Genomic DNA, 25,489 nt, shown 5'->3' on the forward strand with positions numbered 1-25,489 from the left:
CTGAGTCGTGAGACTAGCCGTGGGCATATTTAGCCATTAGGGATTGACATTCCTTTGAAAAGGGCAGAGAATTCAATTCTAAAAGCAAAGGGGGTGTCTTCCCCTATTCTGAACAGGGACCAAGCGTCCAGCTTCTCACTTGTGCGACCTTCCGCCTGCACCAGCCTGCCGCGCCCAGCTCCCCGCTGGCTGCCGTCCTCCTGTTCCTTTACGAGGCCCGCTTCCCCGCCTTCCTGGGTCCGCCAGTTCCTCCCGGGGGTAACAGGCACGCGGCGCGCCCCGCCTCCACCGGTTTACTAGACTTCCGCTCTCGGCCTCACAAGGGACTACCGAGGGGCGCAGCTAACGCGCACCCAGCCTCGCCCTGGCGCCCCTCGTGACGTCATCTCCCAGGGCCGCGCGGGTCACGTGACGGCACGTGCGCCTGCCAGCGGGCGGCGGGAGCGTGCGCGGCTGCACCCATGGGTGGCAGTTGGGGTGTGGCTGCTCCTTGGGGTCGTGGCCATCCAGTGCCATCAAGGGTCCCAGGTGGTGTCTGCCATCTACTGAAGCCAGGTGAGGGTCGTAGGGCGTGCGGGCCTTGCTGGGATGCGAGGTGCGGGGCGCCGGGCCCAGTTGGAGCGGGCGCGCCGTCTCCAAGTTATTCCGCGCTTGGCTCCGTCGGTCCGGTGATCGTTGCGGGTGCTTGGCCTGGGCCGTTCCGCCCTGCGGTTGGAGGGGAAACGCGAGGGTGGTTCTAACCGAGCTTCTGAGGGTCCCGTTCGGAGTACACATGCGGCCTTGGCAGGTAGCGCCGGGAGGAATGGGCTCGTGGGTATAGCCTCCCAAGGGGCGAGAACTAGGAAGGCGACACGAGACCTTGCTTGAGCTGACCCCGTGCCCCCTCCAGGTGGACGACCCTCGACTGCTCCGCAGCAGATGATCTGTAAGATGGCCTGGTAAGTGACATTGCTCCGGCCCCAGCTCCCCATTCCCGGAACTGGGCCCGCAGTTCTTCTCCACCGTTATTTCATGGGGTAAAATGAGGATAGAGTCAACTTTTGTGTCATGGTCTACAGTTCTGAGAAGACTGTGGAAGAAAAGTCGATTTTGTGTAATGAGGTGGTGATAAGGATATTTACAGGGTCGTAAGGAATGAAGTTAAAGTTAACTCCTGTCCTTTCAACTGCTTGACAAAGCTGCCTCTCCCAAGGCTCCTTCCCTTACTCCCTGAGCCAGAAGGGATTGCTGTCCGGAGTCCTTCCCTTCCTACTATTGGTCAGTTATCTGTGTCCAGTGGGTAAACCCAAGTAGGCCTAATTCAACCCTTGATCTCTTGTCCCAGTTTCTGGTCCCGGCTGGTGCTCAGTAGGAGTGCGGCTGCCTGTCCAGAGCTTTAGGGGCTGGAAGGAATGTGGGCTGCAAGCCTCCAGCGTGCTTGGGTCTGCAGTGGCCCTGTGCATTCCTACAGTGCTTGCAAGAAAAATTTTGAAATGGTTTGAGGCCTTGCCCTGCTCCATCCAGAGCAAGGTTATAGAAATTTCAGACACTTCCCTGCTGCCTTCCGTATCTGGTGTGCTGGGCAGCATACAGACCTGTACTGTCTGATGTGGTGACCACTTGACACATATGGTTAAATTTAAAACTCAGTTTTTCATTCCCCCTACCTACATTTTTAGATGCTCAGTAGCCACATTTGGCAAGTGGCTACTATACTGCACCGGGCAGATTAGAGAACGTTGATGTCTTTGCCAAAGTCGTTTTGGATTTTAGGTGTTTGCTCTGTTCCGGGCTTGTGGTCAATTTTATTGTATTATTTTATTATATCCTTCAAACAGAAGCCTTACAGAAGTTGTAAGTGAAGCTCAGAGAGAGTGGTAAAGGTGAAGTTAGACCCGCAGCAAGGAATAAAGAGTAGAAAGGAATGATAGGGATGGGCCCTGCCCTTTGGGACTTTACCATTTGTGGGTAAACCAAAGAGAAGCAAAGGCTAAAGTCTGCAGTGGTGGAATGGAGGGAGGGAGGGAGGAATGGAATCCAGAAGCGGGTAGGAAGTTTTGGTTCTAGGGAAATGCCACTGGGCCTTGCCTTGGGGCGAGGGCTGTTGGGTACAGGCAGGGATATGGCCAGCATGGTCATAGCAGGGCAGCACAGCTCCTATGCTCCTGCACGGCGGGGGTCACACCACACCTTCTCCCTTGAAGGTCAAGGCTTCTAGCAGACTCGGATCTCTCTCTTCAGTCCAAGTGCAAATGCTGAACACACCAGTCTCCTGGGGCTGCCGTCGGGACACTGTCGGTGAGTCTCATGGTTTTGCAGTCCTGGGAGCGAGGCACTGGCTGCCCTTTGACTTTCTTTTCAAAGATGTTCAAATAGACAGCCTGGGTATGTACGAGCTAGTACTTCCAGAGCAGAGAGCAGGCCTGCCCACTGTCGACTGTAAAAGATTTGGCTTTCCTGTGCTCAGGGTGCCTTTTCTGTGGTGCAGCGCACTGCATTGCGAGTGCCTTCTGGCTTCCCCTGTGTCACCCGAAGGGAAATGGGGCTGGTGGAGAACGCTGGTGCTCTGTCTACCTACTGCTGTGGTGAATAATCAGCTGTCTTTGCTTTGTGTCTCCTACCAGCTTCCATGTAACTGATGGGCTACCTTGTCACGTGCCATTGCTGAGGGGGTATGTCAGACCCTTCACAGTTCCTGAAAGCACAGCCTCCCAACCCCCAACAGACTCTGCCCTGTGTTCCTGCTCCAGCTTCAGCAGCAGAAATCCCAGGATGTGAGAGCTAGAAGACACCTGAGAGATGATCCCTTCCAAGGACGACAGGTTCTTCTGGGGACTCTGCAGTGGTAAGTGTGCAGGGTCTGGCCTAGCAAATCACTTCACTTCCATTTTATATGTTAATTTTCCATAAGTCCCCTTGTCAAGAGGTTCAAAACCATACATTTATCCTTACCTTCCTGAATTGTAAGTCGGGTGATTGTCAGATGAATTGTCTTTAAGCTCCCGAGACTGTTTTGTGGACAGATAGTTGTCTACTATCTAGACTCGTGGAGGTCTGATTCTTTGGCATGGCATTTTGATTGCCTTTGTGGTTTTGGATTCAACCTGCATCCTTTTCCCCAAGAATCTCCTAGGTCAGTGGTGTGTCAGCCTGGAAAGGGTGGGCTGCTACTAAGTCTCTGTCACAGAGGCCTCTTGGCACATGGTGGAGTCAGGAGTGGGAACTCAGGTTCATTTCTGTTTATTGCCACTCAGTAGCAGTGGGCAATTACAACAATCCCTGGCTATATCCTCACGTCACTTTATTTTAACAGCAGGCCTCCAAGTTGTTTCCTTGTTTTGTTTTTTTTTGTTTTTTTGCGGTACGCGGGCCTCTCACTGCTGTGATCTCTTCCGTTGCGGAGCACAGGCTCTGGACGTGCAGGCTCAGCGGCCATGGCTCACGGGCCCAGCCGCTCGGCGGCACGTGGGATCCTCCCAAACCGGGGCACGAACCCGTGTCCCCTGCATCGGCAGGCGGACTCTCAACCACTGCGCCATCAGGGTAACCCCTGTTTCCTTGTTTTTTATAGAAGAGGAAGTGGGAACTGAGGTGGTGGCCTGCCCACACTGACATACCTGGTGAAGGTGCAGCAGAATTTGAACCCAGGCCTTTGCACCACAGTTCTCTGAGCAGGTTCAAATCCTCACTTGCTCCCCTTCCAGGAGTCAGGAGTTTCTGGTTCTTGGCCCAGCTGAGGTGTGGGTGGCTCAGGGCCAGGTGTGCATGTCTGACTGACCTTCTCTGACCCCAGGTTTCGGTGCCGTGTTGTCTGCTTCCAGAACAAGGATCTTCACTGTACATCAGGACCCAGGCCCCTCTGACATCTCCTGAATGAGAAACAAGGGATTTAATAAAACGGTGTAAAATTTGTAGTTCAGTCCAGCCTCTGTTTCTGTTAGGTACAAAGAGGAGGAGGGCCCTCCCCTCCTTGAAGGAGTTTCAGCCAAGTTTGAGGGGGCCCCTGGGGTGTCTCCCACTCTCATTGCTTTTGAGACTGCAGAGTGGGTGGTAGGGCACCACTCCTGGAGTAGCTTCCACTGGCTTGATGGCGTTCTCTGTCTTTTGTCCTCTTCACCAGCGTGGGTCAGACTCGGTTACACACCAAAGTGTTGAGTCCACGGTGTGTGGATTGATACTTTTAGGATGAGTGATGCACCCTCACGATCTATTTCATTTGATAAATAACTTCACAGTGGAAGCCCATTTAGCTCAACGTTGTGACCTTTTCAAGGAATGTCCGTAGGTTAGGCCAAGGCCGACTGAGCTAGAAAAGATTCAGTGAGCCGCGTTTACATTCAGTTTGTTAGTGATGTTGTGAATGGAAAAGTAACCAAAGGTCCCTCCACCGCAAGTCACTGCAGCTACACCCTGAGGGGGCGGGGGCATAAAGCCTCACAGCTCCGAGCCGGTACCAGGGGAACTGCTTCTGACAGCCTCCCGAGCAGACGAGGAAGAGTGAGAGGTGGCGGCTCCTCCCGAGCGCCATCAGACGGTGAGCTGTGTGGCCTCTGTGGGTACATGCCGCTCCAGGGCACCTTGGCAGGGCCCTTCCCTGCAACTACCCAACAGTGTGTGTGCTCTGAGATGAGGTGGAAGTAAACGCAAATCCTAAAGTGGATACAGTGTGTAGGGGAACTGAGAAACAAAGGGACTGGGGACCTGCTACAGAGGGCAGTGGCACCAGCAAGGGGAGCCAGAGTGAGGGGCCATCGAAGGGACTGGACAGAGGGCGGCATCTTGAAATCGACCTAGGTTGGAAAATGAGAGTGAAACTGCCGCCCTCAGCCCCCAGGCCACCTCCCTGCCGTCCTTCCATCCTCACTTGACTACCTGTTTGTTCCACCTGTCACTGTGCCCCAACTTGTCAGACCCTACCCCGGGGAAGCTGCATAGAGGGCCACCCTTTGTCCTGCCTGAGACCAGCGGACCCAGAGGTCCAGCCAGACCCAGGACGGGGAAGGATTTCTGGTGAGCTGTCATTGGCCTCAGATAAGTAAGGCACTGAGTGGCAAATCTTTTGTGCAAGCTGTCAGTGGAGAGCACAGTCCTGATCGCAGTTAAGTGCAGGGCCACAGCAGCAGGGTCTAAAGCTGGGACTGGTTAACCCACGGGCCAACCCCCAACCTAAGAATAGTCTTGACTAGTCTTGACATCTTTACATGGAAAAAAAAAAACCTAAAGAAGACTATTTCGTGACATGAACATTTTTTTTAAGCTTTTTTTGGCTTTGGCTGTGTTGGGTTTTTGCATTGCTGCATGCAGGCTTTCTCTAGTTGTGGCGAGTGGGGACTTCTCTTCGTTGCGGTGCACGGGCTTCTCACTGCGGTGGTTTCTCGTTGCGGAGCACGGTTTCTAGGCTTGTGAGCTTCAGTAGTTGTGGCTCACAGGCTCTAGAGCGCAGGCTCAGTAGTTGTGGTGCACAGGCTTAGTTGCTCCGTCACATGTGGGATCTTCCCGGACCAGGGCTGGAACCCGTGTTCCCTGCAGGCGGATTCTTAACCACTGCACCACCAGGGAAGTCCCATGACATGAAAATTTTATTGAGTTCAGGTTTGTGTCTCAAGTTTCACTGGAACAGCCGCATCATTCTTTTCACTTGTTAATTTAATGCAAACCCCAGGCCCAGAGATTGGGGAAGTGAAACCTTGAGGCTCTGTGAGAACTCCCCAGGTACTCTTGAGCTTTGGTTTGGAAAACCCTTCAAAAGCACCAGCCAAAGAGGCAGGGGGTGCGAAGGGAGTCTTCAGAGACTGGGAGGATGAAACTTGACCAGAACTTGCTCACGAGAAGCCGCAGGCCTGGCGCAGGGTGCAGCCAAAGCCTGGTCCGGACGGGAGAGTCCCCTCAGAACAATGGGCGCAGTGCTGTGAGGCTTGGTTTTATCAGGCGTTTGAAAATAAGCACTTTACAATTTCATTAGATATGTATTCGTTTTAAAGTCTCTGAAGGAAAAAAACCCTTGCATATCAAACAATGTTTCAGAGTTTAAAAAGTGAGTTGATTGATGAGGACCTACTGTATAGCACAGGGAACTCCACTCAATGCTCTGTGGTGACCTAAATGGGAAGGAAATCCAAAAAAGGGGATATATGTATACGTGTAGCTGACTCACTTTGCTGTACAGCAGAAACTAACACATTAGAAAGCAGCTATACTCCAATAAAACTTGATTTAAAAGAAGAGACTTTTGATCACGCTTGGTTAGAAATTTTATTCTAGTCTCGAGCTAAAATGAACCCCAAATTGTATTCTAGTCTAGACCCTAAATGTCATAGAATAAATTCTTTTATTCATTCAGGTTAAAAAAAAAAAAAGTGACTTGACTGAAAGACAGTTCTTAAATAAACTAGCTTTTTGAGTAGAGAATCCCAAAGGTAGTACACGGATGACTCAAACTTGGGAAATGCGCTGTCTTCCCTGTGCGAGGGGAGGGATGAGAGAGAACTGCCTCGTGTCCCCAACCCGGACGCCGTGTGGTCGAAGTCTGAGCTGGCCCGTCTGGCCACTTGTCAAGGGCCCGCCTGCTCCACGGAGAGGAGTGAGGCCACACCTCTGGGAGGTGAGGACCAAGGTGGGACAGGAGGGCTCCTGGCGCAGCTCCTGGGTCTCACTACTAGAGAGACAGGCAGGCGGGCCCCGAGGACACAAAGGACCCTTTTGGGAAACATCCGGAAGCCTGGACCAGTGGCAAGACTGGGTCTCGGCATGACGAACCCAGACCACCAGCCCCGTGGCTGTGGCGGGCTAAGCCTGGAAGCTGGCTTTGTGGTTCACATTGCAGCGTGGTCACACTTGGAAGGAGTACTGCCTAGGCTCCTGCCCCAAAGGCCTGGGTATCGGCATTTGTTCACCTTTTGTCGAGGTGCAATGTACCTACCCGAAAATCCGCCTAGTGCTGAGGTCTGAGAGCTGACGGCTTTTGCAGCCACCGCCACGTCAAGAAAACCCCGCTCAGGGGCCCACCCGTGGCTTGGGTGCAGCAGGGCTGGGGACCGCAGAGACGCGGCTGCTTGGGGCGAGGGTGAGATCATAGAGGGTCGGAGTTTCCACCGTGAGGCACGCCCTGAGGGGAACCAGGAAGCACGGCTCAGAGCCCCTTGGGAGGGGACGGCAGGCAGGGAGGGCAAACCCTCCCTGGGGCCACAAGAACCCACTTCCTACTTCACCACACTGGCTGCGTGAGGGAGGGCTGGGCCTGTGCGAGAGCACCCCTCCCTTGAGCTGCTCTGCACAGGAAGGTCGGGGCAACCTGGTCTGGGTGCTTCCCGCCGGCAGGATGGAGGACGAAGGCCCTGAGTGCGGCAAGCCCGACTTTGTGCTTTTGGACCAAGTGACCATGGACGACTTCATGGAGAACCTGAAGCTCAGGTAGACCTAGGGCAGGGGCTCCCCTTCTCCCCATCCTCACTCCGGCTGGTCTCCGCCAGCCCCAGCCCGCTGTCTGCGTGACTGCAGGGGGACGTTGGGACAGGAAGGACTGTCGCCTCAGGGCCAGGGCAACCAGCCAGTGCTAGAGCAGGCTTCCCAGACCCGGGCCTCCCACACAGCCCAGGTGCCTCCTGACCCCTCCTCCTGGCAGGTGCCAGGCCCCCGGACTGGGTGGATGCTCCGTCCCCCTAGTGGGGCTGTGCTGGGCCCTGGGGGCACCAAGGGAAGTGATCAGGGCCCACCCTGGGGGGTGCAGGTGGACAAGCTGAGATGACACTCTCAGGAGGGCATGTGGGATGCTTCAGGGCATGGCCGGTAGAAGTGACACGGGGCCCTACTTGCCAGAGGGCAGAGGGCAGGGAGGAGTTGGTCGTGGCACCAGGAGCTGGCTTCATCCCTGGACAGCCGGGGGGAGCAGAAGGTGACTGTGCAGAGCTTGGGGACAGGTCCCACTGACCCCCGATTGCTGAAGTCAGGCACAGGCGGGCCCTGAGCCAAGGTCAGGGCTGTGGGATGGAGAGTCAGACAGGAAATGAGCTGCTCTTTTGGGGGCAGAGAGCTAAGCATGATTTCACTTCATTCCTATAAACTAGCTTCTGAGACAGGTATTACCATCTCCGTATTAACGATGGAACCCCGAGCCTGGGGCCACACAGCTTGCAGATGGGAGAGTCTGTCTCCAGCAGGTCCCGGGTGTGCAGGGAGCCAAGCCAGGGAACTCCCGCGTCCGTCTGAGGCAGCTGAGGAAGAGGAACCCGGGACCGGCTGTCAGGGGCAGGGCGGGTCCGTCAGGGCAGCAGGCTCCTCCCAGGGCAGAAGAGTCGAGGGAGGGATGATGCACACAGGCACCCTTCCGGGTGACTAGGCTCCTGCAGGGAAGCGCCCAGAACTCTGAGGAGGTGCCGGGTGTGGCGGGGGGAGGGTGGTGGCACCCCTCCCAGTCCCTGCTGTCTGGGTGGGGCTGGGCGGGGTCGCTTCTGCTTCTGGGTCCCCGCCCAGGTCTTGAGGCGGAAACAGCTGGAGGCCCCTCCCTCCGCCTCCCACCCCCATCTGCTCTGGTCCTCAACCCAGCTTCCCACACTGCCAGCTCTGCCTTGGCCAGCGAGGCCTGGGGCAAGTCAGTCCCTTAATAAAGTGGGTAGTCATGATTCCCGGGACATCAGGATCCCCGTGGAGAGCAGCCTGGATCCCACCACCACCTCGTGTGGGGTGCGACTCCCGGCAAACGGCACCAGGAAGGCTCAAGTCAGCCGGCACCCCCTCTCCCCCCGACTCCCTCGTCTACTCTCAGCCCTGCGCGTGGGCCAGGGCCCCAAGGCTTCCCGCCTGGGCCCAATGCCCCGGGACCTAGGTGTGTGTCCCCGAGGCCCCGAGCACTGAGGACTGGCCCTGCCTGTGCCAGGTTCGAGAAGGGCCACATCTACACGTACATCGGTGAAGTGCTGGTGTCCGTGAACCCCTACCAGGAGCTGCCCCTGTACGGGCCCGAGGCCATCGCCAGGTACCAGGGACGCGAGCTCTATGAGCGGCCGCCCCACCTGTACGCTGTGGCCAACGCTGCCTACAGGGCGATGAAGCGCCGGTCCAGGGATACCTGCATTGTTATCTCAGGTACCTGCCCTGCAGCCAGGGCCCAGGCTCTGGCTCACAGCCTCCCTGCGCCCCGGTGTTTTCATCTGTCAATGATGGGGAGGTGACTGGAGCACCTGGGAGTGGGGATGGGCACCGGGAGCTGGTTAAGGGGGAGCAGCCAGAAATTGTCTGACTGTCCTTCCTTCCGGCAGGGGAGAGTGGGGCAGGGAAGACGGAAGCCAGCAGGCACATCATGCAGTACATCGCTGCCGTCACCAACCCGAGCCAGAGGGCCGAGGTGGAGAGGTGAGGCTGGGGAGGGGGTGGGGAGCGGCCTCCTGCCTGGTGGGGGCACGAGACACAATGGAGCCCGGCTCAGGCCCAGTTCAGTGGCTGTCAGCAAGCCTCCAGGTGAGCCGCAGCCCGGACCTCTCGACCCCAGGAGAGGCGAGGCCCAGCACGTGGGTGCCCTTCCTCTAGGGACAGGAAGGGAGTGAGGTGCAGAGGGCCGACAGACGGGTGCCGAGCCCTCACCGGGACCTGATGGAAGTGGAGAGGTTGGCTGGCCCGTCAGGAAGGCCCAGGATGCCAGGCCGGGTGTCAGGGTTTGGGTCAGGAACCCAGGGCCCACCTGCCTGCCAGCTGCTCACCAGCGGGCATTTGTAGGAGCTGTGTGGGAGCCCCGGCTCTTCCTGTTGAGGTGGGGTAAGGTGGGGTTCGGGGCAGGAGTGGGGTGGGAACAGCGATGGAAGTTCCCAAGCATACACGGCTGGCAGCGCCGAGCGTGCAGACCCAGCTCCTCACCGGGCTGCAGCTTTGGTCTGGAAAGGCAGGGCCAATGCCTTTCAAGGCTCAAGGCTTTACAGGACAACCGACGTGAGCCCCCTGCAGGTGCCTTGCCCAGCATCTCAGAGTCAAAGGCCTGCAAGGGGCAGCGCAGGGTGAGGCCAGGCCCTCAGGCTCCCTCTCCTCCTGTGATGGGGAAGCCTCAGACGGGGATGCTGGACCTGGGCACGGCCCCCAGCGCGAGGTCTTTGCGCTACAGCCCCTCGGGCCCTCTGCCTCCCGCAGGGTCAAGGACGTGCTGCTCAAGTCCACCTGCGTGCTGGAGGCCTTCGGCAACGCTCGCACCAACCGCAACCACAACTCCAGCCGCTTCGGCAAGTACATGGATATCAACTTTGACTTCAAAGGAGACCCCGTGGGGGGACACATCCACAGCTACCTGCTGGAGAAGGTGGGCCTTAACACTGAGACCCTGGGCAGGTGGGCCGCACAAAGGCCTCCCTTGGGGGGACCAGGCAGAGCTGCCCCACCACGCCGAGCCCCCCAGGCCTGGCATCCTGGGGACAGGAACCTACCTTCTCAGGTGTCCCAGCTTCACTGGGCGGGGCTCCCCCTGAAGCCAGGTCAGCCACCACCCCCACCTGCACTGCCCCAGGGGCTCTGGGACAGGTCCCCTGGGGTGGGGCCAACATCCAGGCCTCTGTCCAGCTGCTCCTCTCTCCTCAGTCTCGGGTCCTCAAGCAGCACGTGGGCGAGAGGAACTTCCATGCCTTCTACCAGGTGAGCCAAAGCAGGCAGGGGGAGACCTGCAGGGAAGGACTTCTGATTGCCCCACCCACAGTCCCTTTCCTTCCCCTCTCCCTCCGTGCCATCGCCCCGGCCCCACCCCTACTGCAGTGGGAGCTCCCTGGACGTGGCTGTGTGTACACCTCATTCATCTGACTCTGACGTGGGGTCCCCCTGGACGCGGGCAGGGCAGTGTCCACACCATGTCTGACACTAAGGTGGATTCTGGACACTGATAGTGTCTACACTGGGTTAGACCCACTGAGGTGGTGTCTCCCTGGACTCAGGTGGTTACACCATGTTTGGCCCACTGAGGCGGGGTCTCCTTGGACTTGGGTGGTATCTACATTCTTTCTGACTCACCGAAGTGCGTCTGCCTGGACATTGGCAGCGTCTACATGGTGTCTGATCACTGAAGTAGGTCCTCCCAGGACACAGGCAATGTCTGCAATGTGTCTGACCTCTGAAGTGGGTCTCTGTGGTCACTCTCTGTGACCACTGAAGTGGTCTTTCCCTGGATAGGTGTGGTGTCTACACAGTATCTGACCTAGAAGCAGGTTCTCCCTGGGCTCAGGCGGTGTCCACACCATCACTGTGCTGACCCACACCATGAATTTGTTGGGTCAGCGGTGGTTGAAGGACGCGTCTGTTTGTCCTGCGTACGTGGGTGGGGTCTTTGGAGCTCAGGGGCCTAACGGAGGGGTGTCGGGTCCTCCAGGTGCTGCGGGGCTGTGAGGACAAAGAGCTGCAAGAACTGCACCTGCAGAGAAACCCCGCGCTATATAATTTCACCCGCCAGGGGGCGGGGCTCAGTGTGAGTGGGGGCAGGGAGCCGAGGCTCTAATCACGCTTAGTCCCAGGACCCTGGTGCTAGTGGCCAGTGGCTTCAGCAGGGGCCAGGGCTGTGTGCATGGTTCAGAGGGACTGGGGGGGCCCTGACTCGGCAGGCTTTCAGTTGGAGGAATCGGGGCTCAGTGCCGGGATGGGGGTGCAGTGGGTGAGCATGCTCCCTGGGACAGAGGAGTCGAGGCTCAGCATGGCACTGGGTGCTGGGACCTTTCTCCCCCAGGTCTTGGACAGCGACGAGAAGAGCCACCACCAGGCGGTGACGGAGGCCATGCGGGTGATCGGCTTCAGTCCTGAGGAGGTGGCCTCCGTGCACCGGATCCTGGCCGCCATTCTGCACCTGGTGAGCCTGGCTGTGGGCTCTGCGGCCATTTCCCCATGCGGTGCCCTGGCCGGGTGCCTCCCCTGGAGGAGGAGACTGGCCTCTGACAACCAGCCATGTAACTGGCCCACTTCTCCCTCTGCTGAAACTGAGTTGCTTTGGCTGTGGGTTCCCACAGGCCGGGCCCTGAGCCGTGGGCCCTGCGTGCCCAGAATGGGCCTGGTCCTTGTCTGGCAGATCAGCCCGGACTTAGCAGGCAAGGGCAGTCTGGGCTCAGTAAAGCTGAACACATGCAGACTGGCCTTTTGCTTCCGTCACCTAAGAGCTGTGTGGCCTTGGGCAGGTTACTCAGCGCCTCTGAGCCTTAGTTCTCTCTGAGGAAGCATGAGGAATGGGTAGCACATAGCCAGCTGCAGAAGGATGCAGTGGGACCATTCACATGACGTTCGGGTGGGAAGCCTTGGGGAAGGCTCTGGCATGCTCCAGGAAGCGCTCCCCTCTCTCTCTCTGGCTGTGTATGTGGTAGGAGCCAAGCTCTACTGTACCCCGTGTCCCTGCCTCCCCCCGCCCCCCCAGGGGCAGAGGGGTGCAGCAGGCTCCTCTGAGGCGCAGAGCCTGACTTCATGGTTCCCGCATCACCAGGGAAACATCAAGTTTGTGGAGCCGGAGGAGGGCAGTCTGGAGCAGAGGGGCCTGGCGGTGACTGATGAGGTGCTGGTGGAGCACGTGGCTGAGCTGACGGCCACACCCCGGGAGATGGTGCTGCGCTGCCTGCTGGCTCGCACCGTGGCCTCGGGAGGCAGGGAACTCATCGAGAAGGGCCACACTGCGGCCGAGGCCAGCTATGCCCGGGACGCCTGTGCCAAGGTGCTCTGGAGGTGGGGGGGCAACCTGGAGGCCTTCCCGGAGGAGACGAGGCCAGAGGCAGTCAGAGGCAGCTGGCTCCTGGCCTCTTCCCAGGCAGTGTACCAGCGGCTGTTTGAGTGGGTGGTGGACCGGATCAACCGTGTCATGGAACCCCGGGACCGGGACCCCCGACGCGACGGCAAGGACACAGTCATCGGCGTGCTGGACATCTACGGCTTCGAGGTGTTCCCTGTCAACAGGTGGGTAGCCCTGCCACCACACCCTGACCCCGCCCACCCTCTAAGGCCGCCTTAGTCCTGGGGAGCTCGGCTGGGCTGGGGAGCAGGGGGTCCGGCGTCAGTGCCGGTCGGTCCCTGGCCCCAGGCTCGTGCCTTCAAGCCGGCCTTAGCTGTGCCGCCGTCAACTGGTGCCTGGGAAGGCGATATCTCGGCTCACTTCCCGTCGCTGGGACTCCCAGATCCACTCCAGGGCGTGCGTGCTGGACTTGGGGGCAGGCGGGTAAAAGAGCGGCCCGGAGCGGGAGATGCTTCCCGACAGAGAGGCCACTTGGGACGCCTGGCACCAGCGCCCTCAGGCAGACTTCTGGGGATCTGTTTGCGGGGAAGCCTGCCATTTGCTGCGCTCGCTCCCCGTGGAGCCAAAGCCCTGAGGTGGGCGGTCGAGGCATGACTCTCAGCGGCCCCTCCGCCCCCAGCTTCGAGCAGTTCTGCATCAATTACTGCAACGAGAAGCTGCAGCAGCTCTTCATCCAGCTCATCCTGAAGCAGGAGCAGGAAGAGTACGAGCGGGAGGGCATCGCCTGGCAGAGCGTGAGTGCCGGGCCGTCCTGCACAGCGCGGGCCCGGAGGGAGAGTCATGGCGCTGGGCGGGCGGGTGTGTGCAGAGGAGGGCGGGGTGGGGGGGTGGGGGAGCGGGCGCCGGGCAGGAACTCGGGCGCGAGGCCGGCCGACGGGGCTCGGGAGCTGCCCTGTTTGCCCTCCCGCAGGTGGAGTACTTCAACAACGCCACCATCGTGGACCTGGTGGAGCGGCCCCACCGGGGCATCCTGGCTGTGCTGGATGAGGCCTGCGGCAGTGCGGGCCCCATCACCGACCGGATCTTCCTGCAGACCCTGGACACGCACCACCGCCACCACCCGCACTACACCAGCCGCCAGGTGCCCCTCCGCCCCTGCGGTCTCCCCCGCCCTGTGCACCCCCCGGCTGGTCCCAGCACTGGAAAGGGCGCCACAGGTGCCACGGTGCCTGTCTTGGGGTGGGGGTGGGGTCCTTGGCGGTGGCTCAGCCTTCTCTGCAGGACTGCCCCCCCTCCCCCAGATCCCCCCACACCTTCTGTGCCTTGACCTGGCCTGCCTCCCCCCCCATAGCTCTGCCCCACAGACAAGACCATGGAGTTTGGCCGAGACTTCCGGATCAAGCACTATGCAGGGGATGTCATGTAAGGGCCCCCACTGAGCATCTGGTCCCCCTCCTCTGCCCCTTCCCCTTTTTAAGGCACTGAAAATATTCCCTTCACCAGATTCACAAGTAAAAAGCATACATACAATGGGGCTTTTAAGATAGCGATTCTCAGCCCTGGCTGCATCATAGAATCTTCTGGGAAGCTTTTTAAAAAATGCCCATTTCTGGGAGAGGGGCTGGAGATTCCGAGGTGCAGCCAGGGTGGACCTCTGCTCCTAGGCCAGGGCCAGTTCTTGTCACGCTTTGAGCAAAGCCTGCACATCAAGGTGCAGGCCAGCAAGGAGGAGCAGAGGGGTGAGAGGCTGTGTCTCTAACAAGCTCCCAGGCCAGATGGACACTGCGGGTCCTCGGGCCACACACTGAGTACCGAGGCCCCAGGTGTCTTCCAGGAGTGGCCATGATTATTATTAATTTCCCTGTCACTCACCTCACCTGGAAGTGGATCTGAGGAAGTGTCCAACGTGTCCTTCGCAAGGAGAAGAAATAAGAGTCCAAAAGACGAAGCCACCAGAAGTCAGATCCCATGGCCTTGAGCCTTTCTAGGAGCTGCAAGTGAAGCCAAGATTTTAGCACTGAGCTTTCTAACAGTCAAAGGATGAGACGATGAATCTGAGGCTCTCGGTGCCACTGGAACAAAGTAGACCAATGACTCAGGAGTTCCTGGTTGTAATTGCAATCGCGGATATTTTTGGAAACTCAGTAGGCACTGTTCTGAGCTCGTGGTCTCTGTTGAGGCACAGAGAGTTTAAGTAACTTGTCCTAGGTCAGGTCACACCGCACGTATGTGCTAGAGCCAGGGTTCAGTGATGCGACACTTGGCATCTCTCAGGAGAGAAGCTTTGGAGGGAGGAGGGCTTATGTGATGAGAGGGAAGACAGAAAGGACAGGGGAAGGAAGACGAGCACGTGAGGAGGAAGGAAGAGAGGCTGACCAGGTGGGGGGAGGGGGAGGGGCATGCTGGGGGCCGTCCGAGGGCCCCGTCTCCTCAGTGGCCCTGTCCCCCCCGACCAGGTACTCGGTGGAGGGCTTCATTGACAAGAACAGAGACTCCCTCTTCCAGGACTTCAAGCGGCTGCTGTACAACAGGTGAGCAGGCTCTGTGGGCATGCGTGTGGGCACCAGAGGGCGAGGGCCCAGGGGCTCTGGCTGGAAGGGCCTTCAGACACTCCGGTCTGACCCTCACAGACAGCCTGAGGGTCAAAGCTGAGGCCATGAAGCTTACAAATGGCCAGGCTGGGGTGTGGGCTGTCCTGGAGGGCGGCTGGCCATGCAGCCTGTGTCCACAGCACAGACCCCACCCTGCGGGCCATGTGGCCAGATGGGCAGCAGGACATCACGGAGGTGACCAAGCGCCCCCTGACGGCTGGCACGCTCTTCAAGAACTCCATGGTGGCCCTGGTGGAAAACCTGGCCTCCAAGGTACGGGCCCCCCCCCACCCTGCAACCCCACCCTGAGTCTGGATCCTTCCGGATCCTTCTGTTTCCTCTCTGCTGCAAGCCACAACCCCTCCAGCAGGGAGGGACCGGCCACTGCACAGGTTAAGATGCCCTGGACCAGGCCGAGGCTTGAGTAAATGCGGGGTCCCAGCAGCCTTCCCCTGGCCTCATTGCCTCTTGGGGATGGGCTGGGGGAGACCTTGCTCAGAGCTTGGGTTGGCCCAGCCCTGGTGCTGCCCAGATACGGGTTAGCTTCTGGAAGCTGGGGTCACAGGGACACGAAAGTGGCACGAGCACCTTACAGAGCTTGGGGCCCAAAGTCAGAGGGGGCAGTGGAAGGACAGCAGAATATCCAGAGACTCAGCAGGGCCTCTGGGGAGCGAAAGGAAGGGCTAAGGGACTTTGCTGCCCGGTCGGAACCTGGCTCTGGGCCAGCCTCCTGCCCGCACCCAGCACTGGGCTCCCAGGTCCCATGCTGCCCGCCGCCCCTCATCCCCAGTCTCCTCCTGGCCTCAGCCTTCGGCCTGCCCTTGGGCCCTCAGCCTCCCCTTCCCCTGAGAGCCTCTTCCCCACGCGGACAGACAGCAGCGTGGGAGGATGGAGACGGCAGGATGGAGACAGCTCACTTGCTGCCCCTGCCAGGTGACTGTAGGGCCGTGACACTGGCCTCTCCAAGTGTCCTTTGTCCCCACAGGAGCCCTTCTACATCCGCTGCATCAAGCCCAATGAGGACAAGGTGGCCGCGAAGCTGGACGAGGGCCACTGTCGGCACCAGGTCGCATACCTGGGGCTGCTGGAGAACGTGAGGGTCCGCAGGGCTGGCTTCGCTTCCCGCCAGCCCTATTCTCGATTCCTGCTCAGGTACGGCCCCTCCCCCAGGGGCGTGTCCTTGAGGGGTTCCAGCAGCGGGCCACGGGTGCCTAAAGCAGCCTGCGCTTTTCAGACTTCAAGGCGGGAGCCTGCATGCATGGGAAGGGGCGGGGCGGGGGGGGATGGGGGCGGGGCGAGTCAAGGCGGGGCCCTATTCTCGATTCCTGCTCAGGTACGGCCCCCTCCCCCAGGGGCGTGTCCCTGAGGGGTTCCAGCAGCGGGCCACGGGTGCCTAAAGCAGCCTGCGCTTTTCAGACTTCAAGGCGGGAGCCTGCATGCATGGGAAGGGGCGGGGCGGGGGGATGGGGGCGGGGCGAGTCAAGGCGGGGCGAGTCAAGGCGGGGCGAATCCGCACTCCTCCGCAGGGTCTGGCGCCCACTGCCCGGTCCTTCTGTGACAGGTACAAGATGACCTGTGAGTACACGTGGCCAAACCACCTGCTGGGCTCCGATAGGGCGGCCGTGAGCGCCCTCCTGGAGCAGCACGGGCTGCAGGGGGACGTGGCCTTCGGCCACAGCAAACTCTTCATCCGTTCGCCCCGGACGCTGGTCACGCTGGAGCAGAGCCGCGCGTGTCTCATCCCCATCATCGTGCTGCTGCTACAGAAGGTGCGGCGGGGCTGGACGGCCCCCAGGGAGGGCGTGGGAGGATGGGCAGGAGAGAGCTGTGTGCGTTACCTGGGGGGAGGGGAGAGATGGATGTGTACCACCCGGAGTTGGGGGGATGTGCGTTACCTGGGGAGAGCACAGGCACACTTCCAAGTACCGGGGGAGCCCCTGCTCGCCGGTGACAAACCGACACTGAAACTGACTTAAGCAAAAAGTGGGGCTGTGGGGCTTCCCTGGTGGCGCAGTGGTTGAGAGTCCGCCTGCCGATGCAGGGGATGCGGGTTCGTGCCCCGGTCCGGGAGGATCCCACATGCCGCGGAGCGGCTGGGCCCGTGAGCCACGGCCGCTGAGCCTGCACGTCCGGAGCCTGTGCTCCGCAGCGGGAGAGGCCACAATGGTGAGAGGCCCGCATACCGCAAAAAAAAAAAAAAAAAAAAAAAAGTGGGGCTGTTGTTCGGGTCCCCTCTGTTCCGTGGCCACCAGCCTCAGGCCCAGGTGCTCAAAACAAGACACTCAGGAATCTGGCTTCCTTCCTTCCTTTCTTTTTTCCTTCTTTTCTTCCATTTATTCTGAAAGATTTCAGACCTGGAGAAAAGCGTGCAGAATGGTGTGCTCTAGTCCCACACGCTACTGCCCTGTGTCAACCACGTCACATGACCAATGTGGTTTTGGGTAGACATCGCACCTCTATCCCAGTTATTCGGAAGCAAATCATTTCATTTATAATCATTTCAGTATGTCTTCCCAAAGGATAAGGATTCTCCCACCTCTCCCCATAACTTTTTATTTTTAACATTTCAAACCTACAGAAAAGTGGAAAGATTTGTACAATGATTACTATTCACCTGGATTGCTCCAATTATGTTCTCCCCTCCCCCCCGTCTCTGTCTCTCTTTCTCCATACGCACATACAGATACTCACATATGCATATATTTGTATTTTTTCCCAAACCATATAAAGTAATGACACCCCTAAATCCTTCAGCACGCATATCCTAAGAACAAGGTCATCCACCTTTACAACCACACTGACATTAGCACATTCAAGAAGTCTAACACTGGGAGTTCCCTGGCGGTGCAGTGGTTAGGGCCCTGCACTTCCACTGCAGGGGGCACGGGTTCCATCTCTGGTGGGGGAACTAAGATCCCGCATGCTGCAGGGCATGACCAAAAAAAAAAAGAAACCTAACACTGATAAAATATATTCTACACATCTGAATGTCTAATATGTAGGCCATATTTAAATTTCTGAAAGGGTCCCACTATGACCCATTACATCTTTTATTTTTTAATTTTTAAATGGTATGGTAGAGCAGTCTTGTTTTTTTTTTGGCTGTGTTGGGTCTTTGCTGCTGCACACGGGCTTTCTCTAGTTGCGGTGAACGGGGGCTACTCTTCGTTGCGGTGCGTGAGCTTCTCACCGCGGTGGCTTCTCTTGTTGCGGAGCACGGGCTCTAGGTGCGCGGGCTTCAGTAGGTGTGGCACGCAAGCTTAGTTGCTCCACAGAATGTGGACCTTCTTGACCCAGGGATCGAACCCGTGTCCCCTGCATTGGCAGGCGGATTCTTAACCCCTGCGCCACCAGGGAAGTCCCCCATTACATCTTTTAAAAACCCAGAATCCAACTAAGGACGACACACTGCATTTCATTGTTACCTCTGTTATCTCCTATAACACACGGGGTTTTTTTTTTAAGAACATGACCTAATAGCATCACAGAAACAGGATTTAGAAAGTTCACACTGACTTGCTGCTTTCCTGTCCAGTCAATAACCACACGTCCCCAGTCGTGTCCTCAGTCTGTTCAACTCAGGGTCTATACGTTGCTTAAGTCTCTTTCAATCTGTGGGTTCGCTGGGCCTCTTGCCTTGTAGGATCTTCAGTCTGGGTTTTGATGGTTACATTCTCGGGTGCCCCTCCATTTTGGGGTCTCCTAAGGTGAGGGAGGCGGGGCCTGGCAGGGCCTAATGGAGCACCACCTCCCACTGGCCCCCCAGGCATGGCGAGGCACGCTGGCCAGGCGGCACTTCCGGCGACTGAGGGCCGTCTACACCATCATGCGCTGGTTCCGGAGGCACAAGGTGCGTGCTCACCTGGCAGAGATGCAGCGGCGATTCCAGGCTGCACGGCAGCCCCCGCTCTACGGCCGTGACCTTGTGTGGCCGCTGCCCCCTGCTGTGCTGCAGCCTTTCCAGGACATCTGCCAGGCGCTCTTCTGCAGGTACTCGCCCTCTGCCACCGCCCCTCACTCTTTTCCACTCAGCTAGAGCCCACTGAACACCCGGACCGGGCCATCTGAACCCCTTGGTGCTAGCCAGGAGACAGGTGGTCCCACTGGATAAGCAGAAAACAGGGGGCTGTGCACATCAGCTGGCTGCCCACACCCCACAGCTGGTGGAAGATTCCTAATGTCCCCAGCACCATTCTGGACATCTGGAGGGGATGCAGGCCTCCATCTCCTTGCTAGAGGCTTGCAGGGAGGGTGGTGGGTCAGAGCTAGAAGTGGGGGAAACTCTGCAACTGAGCAGGGCTTTGAAGGCTGAGTAGGAGTTCTTTAGGAGAGGTGTGAAGGGCAACCAGCGTGCTCAGAGCAGGAGAGGCCACCTTCCACTGAGACCAGGGAGGCTGGGACACAGAGGGTGGCTAGTGCCTGGCTGAGGGGCCTGGCCTTATCCTGTGGGGGAAGGGACATGAAAAGGCACTAACGTGCGTTCTCAGGAAAAGGGGCAGAACCAGGAGTAGGGAAGGGTGAGGCCTGCACAGGGGTCTGTCTGACCACCTGGCCCTCTCCAGGTGGCGGGCCCGGCAGCTGGTGAAGAACATCCCCCCTTCAGACATGGCTCAGATCAAGGCCAAGGTGGCCGCCATGGCGGCCCTGCAGGAGCTGCGACAGGACTGGGGCTGCCGGCGGGCCTGGGCCCGGGACTACTTGTCCTCCGTAAGTGTCAGGGCTGTGGGGTCTGGGTGCCAAGGAGAGGCTCAAGGCTGAAACCTTGCCCATGTCCGCCTCAGCTGTCCTCTCCCTGAGCCTGGCTGTCCTGTGGGCTGTAGCCCTCTGTTCCTGCCCCTGGCCTCTGAAGTGCAAGGGTTTTCACCCAGCACCAGCTAGCCTGGGCTTTACTCAGCACCTCCCCCTCTGCCCTACTCCCACTTGCCTTCCTGTGTTTTCAGGTCAGCCCCCCCATTCTCCGGCACAGATCCCCCTTCTTAGGCACAGCCCCCTGACTCCATGCCATGGCCCCCCTTGGCCCACACGGGTGCTGTGAGCCGCCCCCTGGCCCCATTCTGCAGGGGATGAAGGCTCAGGGGCGAGAGGCTTGCCCAGGTGGGTGGCCTGGCATGGAGGAGCGAGGTCCCACCCAGCCCCTTCCATCTCTCAGTCTGCCCGGGCCTGGCGTGGGGAGCTGGGCTGGTGGGTGGTGTGGACGGCACAGACATGTGTGCCTAGAACCTCAGGGCTGCAGGGGGTCTGTGCGGTGGGCCTTAGGGAAGCCAGCGTGGCAGGTGGACCCACCAGGAGGCTGGCGCATGGCCTGACGAGGTTCTCTGAGGTCAAGGATAACTGTGCCAATTCCCTGAGAGTTGCTGTCAGTCAAGCATGGTCCCAAGACCCCATCCCAAGCAGCCCCCATCTGTCCTCAGGCCACAGACAACCCCACAGCCTCAGGCCTGTTTGCTCAGCGACTGAAGACGCTTCGGGAAAAGGACGGCTTCGGGGCCGTGCTCTTCTCCAGCCATGTCCGAAAGGTGAGCAGTGGATACAGGGCTGCAGGCCCGTGGCAGCCCTGGCCCAGGCCTAGCTTACAGGTTTCACAGCTGACCCTGAAACTTCAAAAGTCGTCAGCTCCAGCCCCGTCAGTGAGAGAGTGGCCTCAGGGAGGCGAGGCCACTGGCCACACCTGCTGGGGAGCCCCCTGGGGCAGGCAAGTGACCCTGAGAGCACCTGTCCCGCAGGTGAATCGCTTCAACAAAAGCCGGGACCGGGCGCTTCTGCTCACAGACCGGCACCTCTACAAGCTGGAGCCGGGCCGGCAGTACCGGGTGATGCGGGCCGTGCCCCTGGACGTGGTGAGCCCTGTGCGGGGGCGGGGGCATCCGTGAGGCCCTAGCTGGCCTGGTGTCCTGCTGGGCACTGCCGGGCCCCTCCCCTCATGCCTACCTGGGATGGCCGGAGCTTTCTAGAACTCAGCATCAGCTCAGGACGGCAACTCCTCCCCCGCCCCATGCGCCCCTGCTGAACAGCCTGCAGAGGCTTCCGGTTGCCCCACGGGTGGGGAGCCCAGAGCCCCATCCTCAGCCTCCTCGCCCCCCTCCTGCTCCACTCTTTGGCAGAACGAAATGCCACATGGCCCCTCTTCCCCACATCTGTGCCAGTGCCTGCCCGGGGTTCTCCGCCACTGGACCGCGTGGAGCTGGCTGCAGTGTGTGGCTGCCACCCCTGGGACCCTGTCCCCGCCTTTCACCCCTCTGTCCAGTTCTGTGACCCACTTGCTCCCTGGAGTCGCAGCTCATATTCCCACAGGCCAAGGGGCAACCCAGGGCAGGGACTGAGGCTGGGGGTCCGTGTAACTGTCAGGCTGGAGGACCATCTGGTATGGTGGCCACGACCCGTGTGGTTATTTAAATGCAATGAAAAGGAAAGAAAAGTAAAAGTTCAGCTCGTCAGTGGCACCAGCACATTCGGGTGCTGGAGAGCCACAGGTGAGCAGTGGTGCCACGTTAGACTGTGCAGATCTAGAACATTCCATTAGGGCAAAAAGCCCTCGTGTGCGGTGCGCCCTGCCCGACCCTCGCCTTTATGGGCAGAACCAGAGAGGGAGGAAGGGGACCTAGAGGGGACAGCAGGATTGTGGGGCCTGGGGGAGAGGAGGGGAGCTCAGGAGAGGCCGAGGGGAGTGGGCGGGGTGCTGGGGAGGGGAAGATGCGTGCGGGGGGCGGGCCTGTGCTGCTGGGCTGTGGGGTGGAGGTGCAGGTTTGGGGAGGAGGGCCTGCCGCGCCCCTGACCCTGAGACCCCGCCCCCTTCAGGTGACCGGGCTGAGCGTGACCAGCGGGCGGGACCAGCTGGTGGTGCTGCACGCGCGGGGCTACGACGACCTGGTGGTGTGTCTGCACCGCTCCCGGCCGCCACTGGATAACCGCGTCGGGGAGCTGGTGGGCGTGCTGGCCGCGCACTGCCAGGGGTGAGTCTCGGGGCGCGGGGGCGGCTGCGGGGCTGCGGAACCCTGCCCGTCCTGACCCTGACCTCCGTCCTTCAGGGAGGGCCGGGCCCTGGAGGTCCGCGTCTCCGACTGCATCCCGCTGACCCAGCGCGGGGCTCGGCGCCTGGTCTCCGTGGAGCCCAAGACGGGGCAGCCAGAGCCAGATTTCCGCTGCAGCCGCGGTGCCTTCACCCTCCTGTGGCCGGACTGCTGAGCCGGCCTACCCCCCCGCACCAGGGCCTGGCCGAGGGGTTCTCCACCCGCGCCCACACCGGGGAAGGATCGCAGTCTCGCTGTGCAATAAAGGACGCTGAGTCTGTGATGGGCATAGGCTTGTGTCGGGGGGCGGACAGTCTCCAGCCACCGCCGATTTGGCAAATGTCACCCCAGTGTCCTCTGCTGACCCCTGAATCCAAGGCTGCCCCTCTTGGGTTTCCGAATGTCCCCAGCGCCTTGGTCTCTTTCTCTCTCCTCCCCTCCTGTAGGACTCCATTGTTCCTATTGGGCCATTGGGGAAGCTTGGGGGTCCCAGGGCCGTCTTGGGACGGGGCTTGGGCAGAGCACACACTGGGGGCACACACTGTCCCAGCTGCTGTCTGTGTCGGTGCTGGGTATGGGCATCCCACGGCCTGAGAACCCTACCTCTGGGACACCGGTAGCCAGGACCCCCCAGACTCTGGGAGCCCGTCCCCATGCCTGGGGTATCTCCAGGAAGCCAACCCAAGGAAGGCCAGATTGAGCACACCCGCCCCCGCTCAGGCTAGCAGAGCCTCTCCCTAGCCCCTGCCCCGGCCCCGGCCCCCTCCAGCCCCAGGCCCTCTCCTCTCCTCTCTCAGTAGGTGGCTTCTCTGGCCCCAACGCTAAGCTCTTCCTCTTCCTGGGGCACCCTAAATTTGGGGGCGTCCTTGTTTGATTGTGCCCTGTTGGTGTGGAGAGAGGTCGCTGTTTGCCGTGACCTTTGGGTGTGTCATGGAAGGGCTGAGAACTTACTGAGGCTTCCCCTTGTCACTGTCACCTCTCCTCTCCTGGGGGGCAGGGGGGGGTCACCTCCCGCCATGCAGGTCTGTGTCTGGCTGCTCCTGCCCTGGAAGAGGCCTTGAGGCCCCAAAGCCCCCAGATGGCCTACTCCGGCATTTCTCCCCAGCTCTGGTGACTCTGGTGGCTTTGGGACAAGCCCTTCCTCCCGGTGTTCCTGTCCCTGCTGCTCACACCAGTAACCCTGCTGCCTCCCTTCACCTCTATCCGTTATGTGGGGCCCCTGCCGAGGCAAGCTGGCTCCACCCCTGAGTAACTGTGGGATCAGCACACTTCTCACCCTGGACTTGCGCCTTCTCTCAAATCCTAACCTGCTGCGGTCTAATTCCCCGTGGCTACCAGTTGTCCGTGGAGAATGCCACCCGGCTTAACACCCCCTTTTCACTGCACTTAGGAAGACGGCAGCATCCTAATCAGATGGGCCTGCTGGCCTTCCAGAATCATCCCCACACACAAGCGCAGAGCACTTTCAGGTGACAGGACCCCAGCCCCTTCCATCCTCAGGACCCTTGCACATGCTTCTACCTCTGGGAGGAGTGTCCCTGTTGCCCCTCTTCACCTGCTTGAGCCTCCTTCCTCGGGTCCTCTCCTACATGCTCTTTATTCCTTGAATTCCCCTCCCACCCCACCCTCACGGCCCCCTTCTGCGGAGCACCTTGTCCTGAGCTAGTGAGACACACAGTACTTCCCTCTTGAAGCACGCAGGTCACCTGCAGACATTTCATTGCTTTCTGTCATCGTTTGTTTGTGTCAGTCCTCACCGCCAGTCACGGTGGCCCTGATGGGTGCTGCGCTGCTCAGCGCCACAGCTGCTGGCTCCAGTGCGGGGCCGGCCCTGGTGGACACACACAGACCACTCACTGACCAACGACAGGAGGTGTTGCTGAGTGGCAGCTTGGCAGAGAAGGCTCCCATCAGTGAGAAAACGAAAGCAAACAGGCTTGGGTCTAGAGAGGGTTTGTCAAGGGTTTGTCTCTCAGGAGGGCCGCCTTCCACAGAAGGGGCCGCTTTTGCAGTCTTGTGTCTTGACCTGCTGAGGTTTCCCACTGAGGATGGGAACTGTTCACATAGAGTTTCCATGCCAAAAGTACACACTCCCCCCAGAAGGGCCATGTACCCACAAGACAAACCTGCCAGCTCTGGGCATGTCAGACTGTGGCCGTTCCCGACAATGAAGCTGAGCTGAGGGTTTGGGCACCCACCCCGAAGCTCCACAGACTGGGTTCAAGTCCAGCTCTTCTGGACTTCCCTGGTGGCGCAGTGGTTAAGCATCCGCCTGCCAATGCAGGGGACACGGGTTCCAGCCCTGGCCCGGGAAGATCCCACATGCCGCAGAGCAACTGAGCCTGCGCACCACAACTACTGAGCCTGCGCTCTAGAGCCCGCGGGTCACAACTACTGATCCCGTGTGCCACAACTACTGAAGCCCACCACCTAGAGCCCGTGCTCCGCAACAAGAGAAGCCACCACAATGAGTAGCCCGCGCACCGCAACGAAGAGTAGCCCCCGCTTGCCGCAACCAGAGAAAAGCCTGCGCGCAGCAACGAAGACCCAACACAGCCAAAAACTAATTAATTAATTATTAAAAATCAATTGACTGTATATGTGGGGTCTATTTCTAAAAAACAAAAACAAAAATTCCAGCTCTTCCTGTTAGAATCGGGTAACCCAGACATGGGCCCTCCTCTCAGCTTCCTATCAACAGAACAAGTCTGCTAGAACATTCTCCTAAAGTTGTTTCGAGGACTACATGAGGCCCTAGGGAAGATGTCTAGCATGCCGGGGTGAGCCTTGTCCAGATGCAGGGACGTGAAAAGTCCATGTGTGGCTCAGTCGGTGGCTCCCTCAGCGTGTCTGGTCCCTCCAGAACCACAGGAGCAGGAAAGGCCGTCTCCATTTAGCAGATGAGGAGACAACCCTAAAGGTGGCCTTTTTTTTAAAATGTAAAGTTATACTGGTCTCCCCTCAAAAAATGTGTAGGCTTAATTCTTTCAATTACCCTTGCGCACACTCCTGCCACTTTTTATTGAGGTATAATTCACACAACACAAGGTTCACCACTTTTTTTAAAGAAGAAAGTAACATTTTTTTAAAACACTATTTAGTTGGTAGCACTGTGTCTTAGTTGTGGCAGGTGGGCTCCTTAGTTGTGGCATATGAGATCTAGTTCTCCGAGCAAGGATCGAACCCAGGCCTCCTGCATTGGGAGCGCAGAGTCTTAACCACCGCGCCACCAGGGAAGTCCCCAAAAT

At 59.1% G+C, this 25,489-nt stretch overlaps 1 protein-coding gene, 1 long non-coding RNA gene and 1 other non-coding gene across 5 annotated transcripts; all 3 read left to right on the top strand.

Moving 5' to 3' along the window:
• The first annotated feature begins 417 nt into the window (after positions 1-417).
• LOC132430586 (uncharacterized) lies at positions 418-3,898 on the top strand. Of its 3 annotated transcripts, none has more exons than XR_009520533.1 (6): positions 421-555; positions 890-938; positions 2,184-2,277; positions 2,604-2,824; positions 3,388-3,522; positions 3,773-3,898. It is a non-coding gene; the product is annotated as an uncharacterized lncRNA (long non-coding RNA). The 3 variants fall into 3 exon arrangements; XR_009520531.1 differs by lacking the exon at positions 3,388-3,522 and adding an exon at positions 3,551-3,654 and having other exon boundaries at positions 423-555; XR_009520532.1 differs by lacking the exon at positions 3,388-3,522 and having other exon boundaries at positions 418-555.
• LOC132431452 (small nucleolar RNA SNORA9) lies at positions 1,399-1,531 on the top strand. Its single transcript, XR_009520754.1, has one exon. It is a non-coding gene; the product is annotated as a small nucleolar RNA SNORA9 (small nucleolar RNA).
• A 3,371-nt stretch (positions 3,899-7,269) lies between the features above and the next one.
• Positions 7,270-22,517, top strand: MYO1G (myosin IG). Its single transcript, XM_060020167.1, has 22 exons — positions 7,270-7,389; positions 8,852-9,060; positions 9,234-9,327; positions 10,093-10,258; positions 10,534-10,587; positions 11,312-11,407; positions 11,663-11,782; positions 12,404-12,628; positions 12,722-12,867; positions 13,323-13,437; positions 13,614-13,784; positions 13,995-14,065; positions 15,100-15,174; positions 15,375-15,507; positions 16,220-16,386; positions 16,796-17,003; positions 19,001-19,224; positions 19,797-19,941; positions 20,646-20,750; positions 20,958-21,071; positions 22,030-22,184; positions 22,260-22,517. Exons 1-22 carry the CDS (start codon positions 7,298-7,300, stop codon positions 22,414-22,416), a joined length of 3,042 nt encoding a protein of 1,013 aa, XP_059876150.1. The 5' UTR covers positions 7,270-7,297; the 3' UTR covers positions 22,417-22,517.
• The last annotated feature ends 2,972 nt before the right edge of the window (positions 22,518-25,489 follow it).

The sequence above is a fragment of the Delphinus delphis genome, chromosome 9 (genome assembly GCF_949987515.2).
Source record: "Delphinus delphis chromosome 9, mDelDel1.2, whole genome shotgun sequence".
Classification (NCBI taxonomy): domain Eukaryota; kingdom Metazoa; phylum Chordata; class Mammalia; order Artiodactyla; family Delphinidae; genus Delphinus; species Delphinus delphis.

Bases quoted from the DNA above. Each gene is read 5' to 3' on its own strand.
- MYO1G (XM_060020167.1), top strand. From the start codon at position 7,298: ATGGAGGACGAAGGCCCTGAGTGCGGCAAGCCCGACTTTGTGCTTTTG. The intron at 12,629-12,721 runs GTGCTCTGGAGG...GCCTCTTCCCAG, and splicing joins CCCGGGACGCCTGTGCCAAG to GCAGTGTACCAGCGGCTGTT. The intron at 14,066-15,099 runs GTAAGGGCCCCC...CCCCCCGACCAG, and splicing joins CACTATGCAGGGGATGTCAT to GTACTCGGTGGAGGGCTTCA.